This window comes from Stigmatopora nigra, chromosome 2, assembly GCF_051989575.1.
Source record: "Stigmatopora nigra isolate UIUO_SnigA chromosome 2, RoL_Snig_1.1, whole genome shotgun sequence".
Classification (NCBI taxonomy): domain Eukaryota; kingdom Metazoa; phylum Chordata; class Actinopteri; order Syngnathiformes; family Syngnathidae; genus Stigmatopora; species Stigmatopora nigra.
This window is the reverse complement of record NC_135509.1, coordinates 19,241,982-19,258,118: the sequence shown is the minus strand read 5'-3', so window position 1 is coordinate 19,258,118 and position 16,137 is coordinate 19,241,982. Positions and strand designations below refer to the sequence as shown.

The following is a 16,137-nucleotide window of genomic DNA, read 5'->3' as shown; positions in this document are numbered from 1 at the left end:
TTTTCTAAGATTAAAGAGGGGCATGTTATGGAGCCTCGTTCAATTACTGTTGATTTTGAAAAGGCTCCTAAAGTAGTATAGAAAATAATTTTTCAAAACTCTCACACATCTGGATGCTTTTTCCATTTCAGTCAATGCCTTTGGAGAAAAACAGATGAAGTCCTAGCAGAATTTCTCCTCTACTTTGAGGCTACTTGCCTAGGTGCTGTTTTAAGTGGAAGGCAACACCGTCCAGATTTTGCTATCCCCTTATGGAATGATAGAGAAAAGACCTTAATGGGATTACCATGCAAAAATAATTTAGTTGAAGGTTGGAACTGTGCATTTCAATTGTAGAATGTCAGTCGTCCATCCAAATTTATGTCGTCTTATAAACAAACTCAAATTAGAGCAAAATGACTGGGAAGTAACAATACAATAGGGTTCATGCTGTATTATGCCCAGAGACACCAAAAAGGCATACACAGCTGTTAATGAGCGGTTGAAAAAGGTCTCGGAGGACTTTGAAAACCCAAATCTATTTGCAAACAAAGTACAGTACTTACAAGCCATTGCGTATAATTTGTAAGTTTTACTGTTTTAATAAAAACTCCCAACTGTCCTTTGTACATAATTTTTAAGTTTGTATTTGTAATTTTTGTACAGAATTTGTAAGTTTTACTCCTAGAATTTGTAAGTTTTACTGCTTTAATAAAAGCACCATCTGTGAATTTTTACGTTGGCTCAGCAGGGGAAATGTGTCGAAGAGATTTTTTGAGTTGAGAGCAGAAGTAAAAGACTTCATGGAGATAGACGGGGTTGCTGTTCCTGTGCTAAGTGATCCCAAATGGCTCATGGACTTAGCTTTTCTTGTTGACATCACACATGAGCTTAATGTACTGAACAAGAAGCTACAAGGCCATGGGCAACTTGTCAGTGCTGCCCATGACAACATGAGAGCATTCTGCACTAAACTTGTTATGGAAAGCCCAGCTCTCTCAGACAAATGTTTGCCATTTCCAAGCATGCAAGGCTCTTGTGGATACAGTCACACCAATCAGTGGTGAGAAATATGTGGAGGCCATTTCGAAGCTGCAGGAGGAATTTGATCACAGATTTGCAGACTTCAAGACACACAAAGCCACATTTCAAATTTTTGCGAACCCCTTCTCCTTTGATGTGCAAGATGCCCCTCCTGAGCTTCAAATGGAGCTCATTGACCTGTAGTGCAACTCTGCACTCAAATCCAAGTTCAGGGATGTGAGTGGAGAAGCAGACAAGCTTGGGCATTTTTTGAGAGAGTTGACCTCCAGCTTACCTGAACTTTCCCGAATGTTCAAGCGGACCATGTGCCTTTTTGGGAGCACATGACTGTGTGAGAAGCTCTTCTCCACCTTGAACTTCAATAAGTCCAAATATAAGTCCAGACTTACTGATGAGCATCTTCAAGCTCTATTGAGGCTCTCCTCTGCTTCCCCCTCAAGCCAAATGTGACTCAGCTATGTGAGAAGAAGCGCTGCCAGGTCTCTAGCAGCAAGAGGTAGGCAAGATAAGCCGTGTTCAGAATATTTCATGTTCAATGTTCCAATCAAGTTCAGAAGGTTAAAGGTTAAAGAGCAGTTAATTCAGGCATTTGAAACGGAATAAAAATAATTAGTTTTCTTTACTCAGCCAGTCAATGTATATCTACTGTATGCTCATTATTATTTTTTTTATTACTGATTGATTGTTTTTTTTAATTCATTTTTAAGTTAATTTATTTAATTCATTATTTTTTGTTAAAAAATAAAGATATTTGATAACGTTGTGTTGGGTTTATTCTGTATTACTATTATAAATATAGTTGTATTAAGTCATTTCTTTGTTAAATCATTCTCTTGTTATTCCTAAAGTGTTGCGAGGTCATGAACTGCCGCCTAGTCCACTCTCACATGGACTTCTCCAAGGATTGTTGATCGGGCAAGGACTGGATATCTGCCATTTCCAGCAATGGAGCCCATAACAAAGATATTGTTTCTGCCACGTCCATAACACTCGTGACGCACTTTGGGTTTTTTCTTTATGTAATTATTATATGATTCTCAGGTCAAGGAAGGCATAATTGTTCTAATCTAAATGTTGTTTAGGTCTAGTCTCCTGTTTTTGTTATTGGTAAAATAATTTGATTGTTATTGTAGTCCCAGATGTTGTTTTTACTCATACGTGATGGAATGATCAACAACTCTGTAAATTGTTTTGATTCATGGCAATAAGAGTCGTACGAGAACGTCTATTCGGGGAGACGTTCGGAAGTTGTAAGAGGAACTTGCTGAAACTCTCCCCTTCGGAGGTTTTACCTGTTGTTATCCATTTCTATTTAATTAAATGTCAATAATTGAATAAGATGTCTGCCTGCAGTTATTGATAATTACGGACGAAGGTAATTATTAATGAACCTAACACGTTGGAATGCTTTATCAGCGCTTTTCTTGTGGAAATCCTCATGTGGCCCAGTCTCACCCAGACTCTGCCTCTAGCGGCCCCCAGGTAAATTGAGTTTGAGACCCCTGATCTAAAGTATTTCAACATTGCAAGTTCTCCCAAAAAGAATGAAGGTTCATTGGACGCCTACTACTGTCAATGGCAGCAGCCGATGTGTTAAATGAGTGCTCTTATTGATATTTTGATGTTTCAACATTTCTGCATTGCAAGTTCTCTTAAAGAGAATGGAGGTTTATTGGACGTCTATCGCCGTCAATGTCAGTCAATGGCAGCACCCGATGTGTTAAATGAGTGCTCTTATTGATAGGCAGCAGCCGGTGTGTTAGATTGTTATGATCGCGCCGCATCGTCGTGACGCGATTGTGAATGGATTTGGACCCAGTCGTGGGTATGCAAGATGAGGAGAGGCAATCAGCTTCAAAAAACTTTAATAACTTGGAAGAGATCTTACAAAACAACGAGGACTTGTGAAACGGAAAACGAAACCAAACCAGAAACAGTAGAACGAGTGGAATCGAGGAGAAAGGTAGCGTGGCTGCATGGCTATTGAATCGACGATCAACGTGAACTTACTCAGAAACTCAATGCTGATGCAGAAGGTGATGTGAATGACGAGGACACCTACAACAGGGAATGTTTTAAAAATAGAAAGGCATGTCATTGAAATAGAGGTTTTACAGTATATATGACTTCTTAGTAAAGTATAAAATTCAATTGTTTAGGACACTTGAGTAATTGTTTGTCAGAGTTCATTGTTGACAATTTTTTTGCCTTTGTGGCTTTTAAGATGGCATTCGCACGTGTGATCATCGGTTTGAGGCACCAGCTCCATGTCTGCAAGGCGGCTGGGCTGGCCTGACTGCCGCTGTGCGTAAGTCAACAGCACTCTGTAGTAGTAACAGTAGAGTCTGCTTGGCTGCAGTAGTTCGCGAGCCAAAGCCTGCCCCACGACGGCAATCTTCTGTGCTTCCGCATCATATTCTTTGGCCCATTTGATTTTTTCTAACAAGTCTGAAAGGTCTCTTTTGAATGGAAGGTAGTGGGTGCCAGCTCGAAGACTACTATAGAAATGTTCATAGTAGTGTGAATCCTGTTTCAGAACCAGGCTGTTTCCAAGCATCAGATAAGGAAAACGATAGGCTGCCACTGTGCCATCCACATTTACTTGGTACTTGAACTGAGAAGAAAAGATGTATGAAAAATATATATGAATATGCAACTCAAATCCTTTCACGGGTGGTTTCAGTGGCTTAAGTCTCACCTTAAAATAATCAAAGAATCCAACAAGCGGTGATTTTCCGATTTGTGTCTCTCTGTCTCTGAAAAAGAACCATCCTGTGATGCCAGCATCAAGAAGCTCTGGATGTTTCTTAGACAAAGATACCAGGTGGAGACGCTCCTCTCTGCTATCCCGACCACGGAAAAATGCCCGATTGGTTTTGTTTGCCCAAAGAGGACCTGGAAAAGATAAAGAATGGGAATTTCTTCAGTTCTAACCAATCACAGAAACTTGGTCTCCTTCGCAACGTTTCTATCATCTAATCTTAAGGAGTAAAATGATTGGCATAACAATAAAAACAGAATAACAACCAAAATTAAAACTTGTTCATTTTAAATTGGATTATAATGATATTTCATTTGTATTTTCCAATGTGTGAGTGTCACACATTAAATCTTCTTCCACTAGGTCAGAGGTGGGCAAACTATAGCCCGTGGGCAAGATCCGGCTCGTTGTTCTTTTTAATCTGGCCCGCGGAAGATTGGTAACAATTAAAATTTGATGTAAATGGTTGCATTTATTTCATTTGGAATTGTAAATGATGGCATTTCAAAACTGGGTGGAATGTAGGCACAGTGATTTGAAAGACCCATTTCTAATTACTGCTCTTCTACTGCTCAAATCAGTACCCATCTGCAGCAATGTCAAAGAAAAGAAAAGTCGACAGTGAGAGCCGGTGTTTAACAAAGAATGGACACCTAAATACTTTTTTTTTAAACTGAAATCCAGTCCATGGTCTTATTTGCCAAGAAATCATTTTTCCACCAAGCATTCAAAATACGCCAGCAACCTTTCAGCACAAGAACATGCGACCACCACTGACAAGTTGGTTAGTTTGCATGCTCAGCAAAACAACTTTATTCGAGCAACTTCCATCCGAGGAGGAAGCACAAACACAAGTTATTTATTTTCATTCAACCTAGCAAAAGACAGCAAACCTATCTCCGAAGGGAAGTTTCTTAAAAAGTGCATGGTAGAGAAAGCAAGTATTTTATGTACTGAGAGCAAGAACACATTTGAAAAATTTAAGAAATTCACAAACACTAGTAAGTAAGCAAAATAAAAAAGTGGAGTTATTTAGATTATATTCTTTGGCACTGCACGAAAGCAATGATATAAATGACACCGCTCAGCTTTGAATTTTGATCAGAGGGATTAATGAGAATGTGTCAGCTGTCATACAGAGGCACAAGTTACCTTGGAGTGCGCTATCCAACGTTACCACAGATGGATCACCAAATCTGACAGGAAAAAAAACGTCATATTCGCTCACTCTCAAAATTATAATCATGAGAGGGAGAGAGGGAGTGAGACAGAAAGTTTACTGTTGAAAGCGATCAACCAGGTAATCTCTCACTCTCAAAATTATAATCATGAGAGAGAGAGTTTTGAAATGTCACAGCAGATCTAAATATCTTATATGAAAATTAACAATAAGTTGCGTATTATTGGCGTGTGTACAAGTTATTCATGGCCGAATTTGCTCACTCGCTCCCAGATTCGCTCAGTCTCAAAATTATTGATAAATTGCGTATTATTGGCGTGTGTACATGTTTTTCAACCTACGGCCATAGACGGGCCCGTTAGGCTTTTTAATCCGGCCCGCCGACATTCTCCAAATTATAGTAAAAATCAATGACCTCACTCATTTCCCTTTGCCCTGCAATACGCTCGTTTTCCTGATAGATGACACACTGGTCTAGACCTTTGCTGGAGTGTATCTTGGAGAACTACGTGCCGCTCATCACTCTCAATTTAAAGACTGCTTTCCTTCGTTGAATAATATGTTCTTAATGTTGAAAGTACATTTGAAAATAAACTTTCACCTTCAATTATGTCATTTCAATCCCTAGGTTTGATAAATTACATTGCGTGTCCAAATGCTGTCAAATTTTAGTATCCATTCTGGCCCGCAAGTCAAAAAGTTTGCCCACCTCTAGTATAGACAAACTTGCCTCTTTTATAATTATAATAATCGGACATAGGCTTTGTCATCATCATTGACTCGACAAAAGCCTAATTTTCATCATACCCAGAAACTGCGTATGTCGAAATTGGTAGTGGTTCTCCATAAGCTTAACGGGCCGTACTCTGAAAAACGAACACAAACGCCAATATCACGCAATTTATTGATCAATTTGAGAGCGAGCGCGCGGATCCGGCGACGAATAACATGTACACACACGCCAATAATACTCAACTTTTTGATAATTTTGATATTAGATATTTAGATATTAATATGCTGACAATTACAAACTCTCTCTCTCATGATTAAAATTTTGAGCGAGAGATAGTTTATTACATTCTACAGATTCAAGCGCAATATCCACTCCCATTGAACGTACCTCAAGCTCAAGGTGATGGACTGCTAATCCATTGTGTTCTACATGATTGGGTTCGAATCCCATCCTCATCGTTTGATGCCTGCAATGTCTTTCTGTGCCAGTATGAATGGGTGTAGTTTGATATTTGACAACATAACACTATGTTAGAAAGCGACTTACCGACACTTATGAAGTGTGAGTGTTACTTTTGCTTATGAATTTTACTCTGTTTCATTGTGCCCACAATTCTAAAAATGCATCCACAATGGACCTACTCAATTCCTGCGAATTGATGCTGCCTTCGACTATTTTCCGAAATACAAATTGAAAACACAAACACATTTGGTGCTTTGACCAAGATTAAAACTGAGACTTTCCATTGGAGAATGTGGGCATTGATCCCACTGCCTCTCACATGCTAAGCGAGCGCTCTACCACTTGAGCTAATTCCCCTTCATACACACCAGACCTGTCTGGCCATTTTATTGAAGGAACTCAATGAAGGCAATGATCAAATTTCTTGAATGTTACACCAAATATTCAATGTCCAGATCTTATAAATTTCACAAAGACACAAACATGCTTCTAAAGATTTGTCTCTTTCAGTCATGACGGCAGTGTGAATAAGCAATTTGAAACTGGGGGTAATTTGCCACTTTCCTTGATCTGTGGGTCTGCTAGAAATTCAAATGTGGAGTCCTTAATGTTTGTGGAAATGCTGCATTGTCCTAACAGAAAAAAACAGCACCTGCCTTTTAAATACAATTCACCTTTATGTTTGTTTAGTAATGATACAAAAAGCATTTCTCCATTCAGACATTCCTAACAACATTTTAGACAAGTAAACTCTCATGTAGTGGGTAATGTGAGGACCAAGGGTATTATCTCTCCTCTGCAATGACTTTTCACTCTCCCAATAATCAACTCCTCAAGTACAGATACTTGGTAAGGCAAAGTATTACATAAATTACATACTTTGTTTAGCATGGGTGCTAACTTTAACCAAGGTATTGACTCTGGTCCAAATTGCCAAGCTTAACAACGATGGCCACTTTATGGGGCAACAGAACTCTTGCAAAACATTTTGTCTTTGAATGCTTTCAGATATAATAATCATAAAAGCCCAAAAACTGGATTAGTTTAGCCAAGTCATGAGATTAGGGTATAGTTTTTCATTGTGCAAAGTCTGCTGTAATAGGCTCAAGAACCCTAATAACAGGAATAGTTTAGCCTAGTCACGAGATTAGGGTATCGTTTTTCATCGTAAAAAGTCTCCACGGATAGGCTCAAGAACCCTGCTACCCTGAACAGAAAAAAAAACATTGTTAAAATGAATGAATGATACATTTATAAGACATATTGAAAGTCAAATTTTCAAAAAACCCAAGCTTGCTAAATCATCCTGGCGATAACAAGGAGTTGATTAGAGAATGCGGGCATAAACCCCACTGCCTCTCACGATCAAAGCGAATGCTCTATCACTCCAGCTAATTCCTCTGATATGTACATATTTTGCAAAGGAAATAAAAGTTTATTAAATTCTATGGATTCAAGCACAATATGTCACTGCCATTGAAACCCCACGTACCTCAAAGGCACGGGCGATGAGGTGACCGAGAGGTTAAGGTGATGGACTGCTAATCCATTGTGTTCTGCACGCATGGGTTCGAATCCCATCCTCACCGTGTGATCCCTGCAATGTCTTTTTGTGCCAGTATGAATGGGTGAAGTTTGGTATTTGACAACATAACACTATGTTAGAAAGCGACTTACCTACACTTATGAAGTGTGAGTGTTACTTTTGCTTATGAATTTTACTCTGTTTCATTGTGCCCACAATTCTAAAAATGCATCCACAATGGACCTACTCAATTCCTGCGAATTGATGCTGCCTTCGACTATTTTCCGAAATACAAATTGAAAACACAAACACATTTGGTGCTTTGACCAAGATTAAAACTGAGACTTTCCATTGGAGAATGTGGGCATTGATCCCACTGCCTCTCACATGCTAAGCGAGTGCTCTACCACTTGAGCTAATTCCCCTTCATACACACCAGACCTGTCTGGTCATTTTATTGAAGGAACTCAATGAAGGCAATGATCAAATTTCTTGAATGTTACACCAAATATTCAATGTCCAGATCTTATAAATTTCACAAAGACACAAACATGCTTCTAAAGATTTATCTCTTTCAGTAATGACGGCAGTGTGAATAAGCAATTTGAAACTGGGGGTAATTTGTCACTTTCCTTGATCTGTGGGTCTGCTAGAAATTCAAATGTGGAGTCCTTAATGTTTGTGGAAATGCTGCATTGTCCTAACAGAAAAAAACAGCACCTGCCTTTTAAATACAATTCACCTTTATGTTTGTTTAGTAATGATACAAAAAGCATTTCTCCATTCAGACATTCCTAACAACATTTTAGACAAGTAAACTCTCATGTAGTGGGGAATGTGAGGACCAAGGGTATTATCTCTCCTCTGCAATGACTTTTCACTCTCCCAATAATCAACTCCTCAAGTACAGATACTTGGTAAGGCAAAGTATTACATAAATTACATACTTTGTTTAGCATGGGTGCTAACTTTAACCAAGGTATTGACTCTGGTCCAAATTGCCAAGCTTAACAACGATGGCCACTTTATGGGGCAACAGAACTCTTGCAAAACATTTTGTCTTTGAATGCTTTCAGATATAATAATCATAAAAGCCCAAAAACTGGATTAGTTTAGCCAAGTCATGAGATTAGGGTATAGTTTTTCATTGTGCAAAGTCTGCTGGAATAGGCTCAAGAACCCTAATAACAGGAATAGTTTAGCCTAGTCACGAGATTAGGGTATCGTTTTTCATCGTAAAAAGTCTCCACGGATAGGCTCAAGAACCCTGCTACCCTGAACAGAAAAAAAAACATTGTTAAAATGAATGAATGATACATTTATAAGACATATTGAAAGTCAAATTTTCAAAAAACCCAAGCTTGCTAAATCATCCTGGCGATAACAAGGAGTTGATTAGAGAATGCGGGCATAAACCCCACTGCCTCTCACGATCAAAGCGAATGCTCTATCACTCCAGCTAATTCCTCTGATATGTACATATTTTGCAAAGGAAATAAAAGTTTATTACATTCTATGGATTCAAGCACAATATGTCACTGCCATTGAACCCCACGTACCTCGAAGGCAAGGGCGATGAGGTGACCGAGAGGTTAAGGTGATGGACTGCTAATCCATTGTGTTCTGCACGCATTGGTTCGAATCCCATCCTCATCGTGTGATCCCTGCAATGTCTTTTTGTGCCAGCATGAATGGGTGAAGTTTGGTATTTGACAACATAACACTGTTAGAAAGCGACTTACCTACACTTATGAAGTGTGAGTGTTACTTTTGCTTATGAATTTTACTCTGTTTCATTGTGCCCACAATTCTAAAAATGCATCCACAATGGACCTACTCAATTCCTGCGAATTGATGCTGCCTTCGACTATTTTCCGAAATACTAATTGAAAACACAAACACATTTGGTGCTTTGACCAAGATTAAAACTGAGACTTTCCATTGGAGAATGTGGGCATTGATCCCACTGCCTCTCACATGCTAAGCGAGCGCTCTACCACTTATGCTAATTCCCCTTCATACACACCAGACCTGTCTGGTCATTTTATTGAAGGAACTCAATGAAGGCAATGATCAAATTTCTTGAATGTTACACCAAATATTCAATGTCCAGATCTTATAAATTTCACAAAGACACAAACATGCTTCTAAAGATTTATCTCTTTCAGTAATGACGGCAGTGTGAATAAGCAATTTGAAACTGGGGGTAATTTGTCACTTTCCTTGATCTGTGGGTCTGCTAGAAATTCAAATGTGGAGTCCTTAATGTTTGTGGAAATGCTGCATTGTCCTAACAGAAAAAAACAGCACCTGCCTTTTAAATACAATTCACCTTTATGTTTGTTTAGTAATGATACAAAAAGCATTTCTCCATTCAGACATTCCTAACAACATTTTAGACAAGTAAACTCTCATGTAGTGGGTAATGTGAGGACCAAGGGTATTATCTCTCCTCTGCAATGACTTTTCACTCTCCCAATAATCAACTCCTCAAGTACAGATACTTGGTAAGGCAAAGTATTACATAAATTACATACTTTGTTTAGCATGGGTGCTAACTTTAACCAAGGTATTGACTCTGGTCCAAATTGCCAAGCTTAACAACGATGGCCACTTTATGGGGCAACAGAACTCTTGCAAAACATTTTGTCTTTGAATGCTTTCAGATATAATAATCATAAAAGCCCAAAAACTGGATTAGTTTAGCCAAGTCATGAGATTAGGGTATAGTTTTTCATTGTGCAAAGTCTGCTGGAATAGGCTCAAAAACCCTCATAACAGGAATAGTTTAGCCTAGTCACGAGATTAGGGTATCGTTTTTCATCGTAAAAAGTCTCCACGGATAGGCTCAAGAACCCTGCTACCCTGAACAGAAAAAAACATTGTTAAAATGAATGAATGATACATTTATAAGACATTGAAAGTCAAATTTTCAAAAAACCCAAGCTTGCTAAATCATCCTGGCGATAACAAGGAGGTGATTAGAGAATGCGGGCATAAACCCCACTGCCTCTCACGATCAAAGCGAATGCTCTATCACTCCAGCTAATTCCTCTGATATGTACATATTTTGCAAAGGAAATAAAAGTTTATTACATTCTATGGATTCAAGCACAATATGTCACTGCCATTGAACCCCACGTACCTCGAAGGCAAGGGCGATGAGGTGACCGAGAGGTTAAGGTGATGGACTGCTAATCCATTGTGATCTGCACGCATTGGTTCGAATCCCATCCTCATCGTGTGATCCCTGCAATGTCTTTTTGTGCCAGCATGAATGGGTGAAGTTTGGTATTTGACAACATAACACTGTTAGAAAGCGACTTACCTACACTTATGAAGTGTGAGTGTTACTTTTGCTTATGAATTTTACTCTGTTTCATTGTGCCCACAATTCTAAAAATGCATCCACAATGGACCTACTCAATTCCTGCGAATTGATGCTGCCTTCGACTATTTTCCGAAATACTAATTGAAAACACAAACACATTTGGTGCTTTGACCAAGATTAAAACTGAGACTTTCCATTGGAGAATGTGGGCATTGATCCCACTGCCTCTCACATGCTAAGCGAGCGCTCTACCACTTATGCTAATTCCCCTTCATACACACCAGACCTGTCTGGTCATTTTATTGAAGGAACTCAATGAAGGCAATGATCAAATTTCTTGAATGTTACACCAAATATTCAATGTCCAGATCTTATAAATTTCACAAAGACACAAACATGCTTCTAAAGATTTATCTCTTTCAGTAATGACGGCAGTGTGAATAAGCAATTTGAAACTGGGGGTAATTTGTCACTTTCCTTGATCTGTGGGTCTGCTAGAAATTCAAATGTGGAGTCCTTAATGTTTGTGGAAATGCTGCATTGTCCTAACAGAAAAAAACAGCACCTGCCTTTTAAATACAATTCACCTTTATGTTTGTTTAGTAATGATACAAAAAGCATTTCTCCATTCAGACATTCCTAACAACATTTTAGACAAGTAAACTCTCATGTAGTGGGTAATGTGAGGACCAAGGGTATTATCTCTCCTCTGCAATGACTTTTCACTCTCCCAATAATCAACTCCTCAAGTACAGATACTTGGTAAGGCAAAGTATTACATAAATTACATACTTTGTTTAGCATGGGTGCTAACTTTAACCAAGGTATTGACTCTGGTCCAAATTGCCAAGCTTAACAACGATGGCCACTTTATGGGGCAACAGAACTCTTGCAAAACATTTTGTCTTTGAATGCTTTCAGATATAATAATCATAAAAGCCCAAAAACTGGATTAGTTTAGCCAAGTCATGAGATTAGGGTATAGTTTTTCATTGTGCAAAGTCTGCTGGAATAGGCTCAAAAACCCTCATAACAGGAATAGTTTAGCCTAGTCACGAGATTAGGGTATCGTTTTTCATCGTAAAAAGTCTCCACGGATAGGCTCAAGAACCCTGCTACCCTGAACAGAAAAAAACATTGTTAAAATGAATGAATGATACATTTATAAGACATTGAAAGTCAAATTTTCAAAAAACCCAAGCTTGCTAAATCATCCTGGCGATAACAAGGAGGTGATTAGAGAATGCGGGCATAAACCCCACTGCCTCTCACGATCAAAGCGAATGCTCTATCACTCCAGCTAATTCCTCTGATATGTACATATTTTGCAAAGGAAATAAAAGTTTATTACATTCTATGGATTCAAGCACAATATGTCACTGCCATTGAACCCCACGTACCTCGAAGGCAAGGGCGATGAGGTGACCGAGAGGTTAAGGTGATGCACTGCTAATCCATTGTGTTCTGCACGCATGGGTTTGAATCCCATCCTCACCGTGTGATCCCTGCAATGTCTTTTTGTGCCAGTATGAATGGGTGAAGTTTGGTATTTGACAACATAACACTATGTTAGAAAGCGACTTACCGACACTTATGAAGTGTGAGTGTTACTTTTGCTTATGAATTTTACTCTGTTTCATTGTGCCCACAATTCTAAAAATGCATCCACAATGGACCTACTCAATTCCTGCGAATTGATGCTGCCTTCGACTATTTTCCGAAATACAAATTGAAAACACAAACACATTTGGTGCTTTGACCAAGATTAAAACTGAGACTTTCCATTGGAGAATGTGGGCATTGATCCCACTGCCTCTCACATGCTAAGCGAGCGCTCTACCACTTGAGCTAATTCCCCTTCATACACACCAGACCTGTCTGGTCATTTTATTGAAGGAACTCAATGAAGGCAATGATCAAATTTTTTGAATGTTACACCAAATATTCAATGTCCAGATCTTATAAATTTCACAAAGACACAAACATGCTTCTAAAGATTTATCTCTTTCAGTAATGACGGCAGTGTGAATAAGCAATTTGAAACTGGGGGTAATTTGTCACTTTCCTTGATCTGTGGGTCTGCTAGAAATTCAAATGTGGAGTCCTTAATGTTTGTGGAAATGCTGCATTGTCCTAACAGAAAAAAACAGCACCTGCCTTTTAAATACAATTCACCTTTATGTTTGTTTAGTAATGATACAAAAAGCATTTCTCCATTCAGACATTCCTAACAACATTTTAGACAAGTAAACTCTCATGTAGTGGGGAATGTGAGGACCAAGGGTATTATCTCTCCTCTGCAATGACTTTTCACTCTCCCAATAACCAACTCCTCAAGTACAGATACTTGGTAAGGCAAAGTATTACATAAATTACATACTTTGTTTAGCATGGGTGCTAACTTTAACCAAGGTATTGACTCTGGTCCAAATTGCCAAGCTTAACAACGATGGCCACTTTATGGGGCAACAGAACTCTTGCAAAACATTTTGTCTTTGAATGCTTTCAGATATAATAATCATAAAAGCCCAAAAACTGGATTAGTTTAGCCAAGTCATGAGATTAGGGTATAGTTTTTCATTGTGCAAAGTCTGCTGGAATAGGCTCAAAAACCCTCATAACAGGAATAGTTTAGCCTAGTCACGAGATTAGGGTATCGTTTTTCATCGTAAAAAGTCTCCACGGATAGGCTCAAGAACCCTGCTACCCTGAACAGAAAAAAACATTGTTAAAATGAATGAATGATACATTTATAAGACATTGAAAGTCAAATTTTCAAAAAACCCAAGCTTGCTAAATCATCCTGGCGATAACAAGGAGGTGATTAGAGAATGCGGGCATAAACCCCACTGCCTCTCACGATCAAAGCGAATGCTCTATCACTCCAGCTAATTCCTCTGATATGTACATATTTTGCAAAGGAAATAAAAGTTTATTACATTCTATGGATTCAAGCACAATATGTCACTGCCATTGAACCCCACGTACCTCGAAGGCAAGGGCGATGAGGTGACCGAGAGGTTAAGGTGATGGACTGCTAATCCATTGTGTTCTGCATGCATGGGTTTGAATCCCATCCTCACCGTGTGATCCCTGCAATGTCTTTTTGTGCCAGTATGAATGGGTGAAGTTTGGTATTTGACAACATAACACTATGTTAGAAAGCGACTTACCTACACTTATGAAGTGTGAGTGTTACTTTTGCTTATGAATTTTACTCTGTTTCATTGTGCCCACAATTCTAAAAATGCATCCACAATGGACCTACTCAATTCCTGCGAATTGATGCTGCCTTCGACTATTTTCCGAAATACAAATTGAAAACACAAACACATTTGGTGCTTTGACCAAGATTAAAACTGAGACTTTCCATTGGAGAATGTGGGCATTGATCCCACTGCCTCTCACATGCTAAGCGAGCGCTCTACCACTTGAGCTAATTCCCCTTCATACACACCAGATCTGTCTGGTCATTTTATTGAAGGAACTCAATGAAGGCAATGATCAAATTTCTTGAATGTTACACCAAATATTCAATGTCCAGATCTTATAAATTTCACAAAGACACAAACATGCTTCTAAAGATTTATCTCTTTCAGTAATGACGGCAGTGTGAATAAGCAATTTGAAACTGGGGGTAATTTGTCACTTTCCTTGATCTGTGGGTCTGCTAGAAATTCAAATGTGGAGTCCTTAATGTTTGTGGAAATGCTGCATTGTCCTAACAGAAAAAAACAGCACCTGCCTTTTAAATACAATTCACCTTTATGTTTGTTTAGTAATGATACAAAAAGCATTTCTCCATTCAGACATTCCTAACAACATTTTAGACAAGTAAACTCTCATGTAGTGGGGAATGTGAGGACCAAGGGTATTATCTCTCCTCTGCAATGACTTTTCACTCTCCCAATAACCAACTCCTCAAGTACAGATACTTGGTAAGGCAAAGTATTACATAAATTACATACTTTGTTTAGCATGGGTGCTAACTTTAACCAAGGTATTGACTCTGGTCCAAATTGCCAAGCTTAACAACGATGGCCACTTTATGGGGCAACAGAACTCTTGCAAAACATTTTGTCTTTGAATGCTTTCAGATATAATAATCATAAAAGCCCAAAAACTGGATTAGTTTAGCCAAGTCATGAGATTAGGGTATAGTTTTTCATTGTGCAAAGTCTGCTGGAATAGGCTCAAGAACCCTAATAACAGGAATAGTTTAGCCTAGTCACGAGATTAGGGTATCGTTTTTCATCGTAAAAAGTCTCCACGGATAGGCTCAAGAACCCTGCTACCCTGAACAGAAAAAAAAACATTGTTAAAATGAATGAATGATACATTTATAAGACATATTGAAAGTCAAATTTTCAAAAAACCCAAGCTTGCTAAATCATCCTGGCGATAACAAGGAGTTGATTAGAGAATGCGGGCATAAACCCCACTGCCTCTCACGATCAAAGCGAATGCTCTATCACTCCAGCTAATTCCTCTGATATGTACATATTTTGCAAAGGAAATAAAAGTTTATTACATTCTATGGATTCAAGCACAATATGTCACTGCCATTGAACCCCACGTACCTCGAAGGCAAGGGCGATGAGGTGACCGAGAGGTTAAGGTGATGGACTGCTAATCCATTGTGTTCTGCACGCATGGGTTCAAATCCCATCCTCATCGTGTGATCCCTGCAATGTCTTTTTGTGCCAGTATGAATGGGTGAAGTTTGGTATTTGACAACATAACACTATGTTAGAAAGCGACTTACCTACACTTATGAAGTGTGAGTGTTACTTTTGCTTATGAATTTTACTCTGTTTCATTGTGCCCACAATTCTAAAAATGCATCCACAATGGACCTACTCAATTCCTGCGAATTGATGCTGCCTTCGACTATTTTCCGAAATACAAATTGAAAACACAAACACATTTGGTGCTTTGACCAAGATTAAAACTGAGACTTTCCATTGGAGAATGTGGGCATTGATCCCACTGCCTCTCACATGCTAAGCGAGCACTCTACCACTTGAGCTAATTCCCCTTCATACACACCAGACCTGTCTGGTCATTTTATTGAAGGAACTCAATGAAGGCAATGATCAAATTTCTTGAATGTTACACCAAA

At 38.8% G+C, this 16,137-nt stretch overlaps 1 protein-coding gene and 5 non-coding genes across 7 annotated transcripts in view; 5 read left to right on the top strand and 1 right to left on the bottom strand.

Annotated features, from left to right (window-relative positions):
- Positions 1-2,871: 2,871 nt before the first annotated feature.
- poglut3 (protein O-glucosyltransferase 3) overlaps positions 2,872-16,137 on the bottom strand; it is a 49,174-nt gene continuing 35,908 nt past the window's right edge. For both annotated transcript variants that reach the window (XM_077712244.1, XM_077712243.1), the window contains exons 5-6: positions 3,722-3,918; positions 2,872-3,637 (exon numbers count right to left, since the gene is read on the bottom strand). In XM_077712244.1, the coding sequence (XP_077568370.1) occupies positions 3,203-3,637; positions 3,722-3,918 (632 nt within the window). In that variant the 3' untranslated portion in view covers positions 2,872-3,202. The remainder of the gene's footprint in view (positions 3,638-3,721; positions 3,919-16,137) is intronic.
- Positions 7,667-7,748, top strand: trnas-gcu (transfer RNA serine (anticodon GCU)). Its single transcript has one exon. It is a non-coding gene; the product is annotated as a tRNA-Ser (tRNA).
- Positions 9,259-9,340, top strand: trnas-gcu (transfer RNA serine (anticodon GCU)). The gene has a single exon. It is a non-coding gene; the product is annotated as a tRNA-Ser (tRNA).
- trnas-gcu (transfer RNA serine (anticodon GCU)) lies at positions 10,845-10,926 on the top strand. Its single transcript has one exon. It is a non-coding gene; the product is annotated as a tRNA-Ser (tRNA).
- trnas-gcu (transfer RNA serine (anticodon GCU)) lies at positions 14,019-14,100 on the top strand. Its single transcript has one exon. It is a non-coding gene; the product is annotated as a tRNA-Ser (tRNA).
- trnas-gcu (transfer RNA serine (anticodon GCU)) lies at positions 15,611-15,692 on the top strand. The gene has a single exon. It is a non-coding gene; the product is annotated as a tRNA-Ser (tRNA).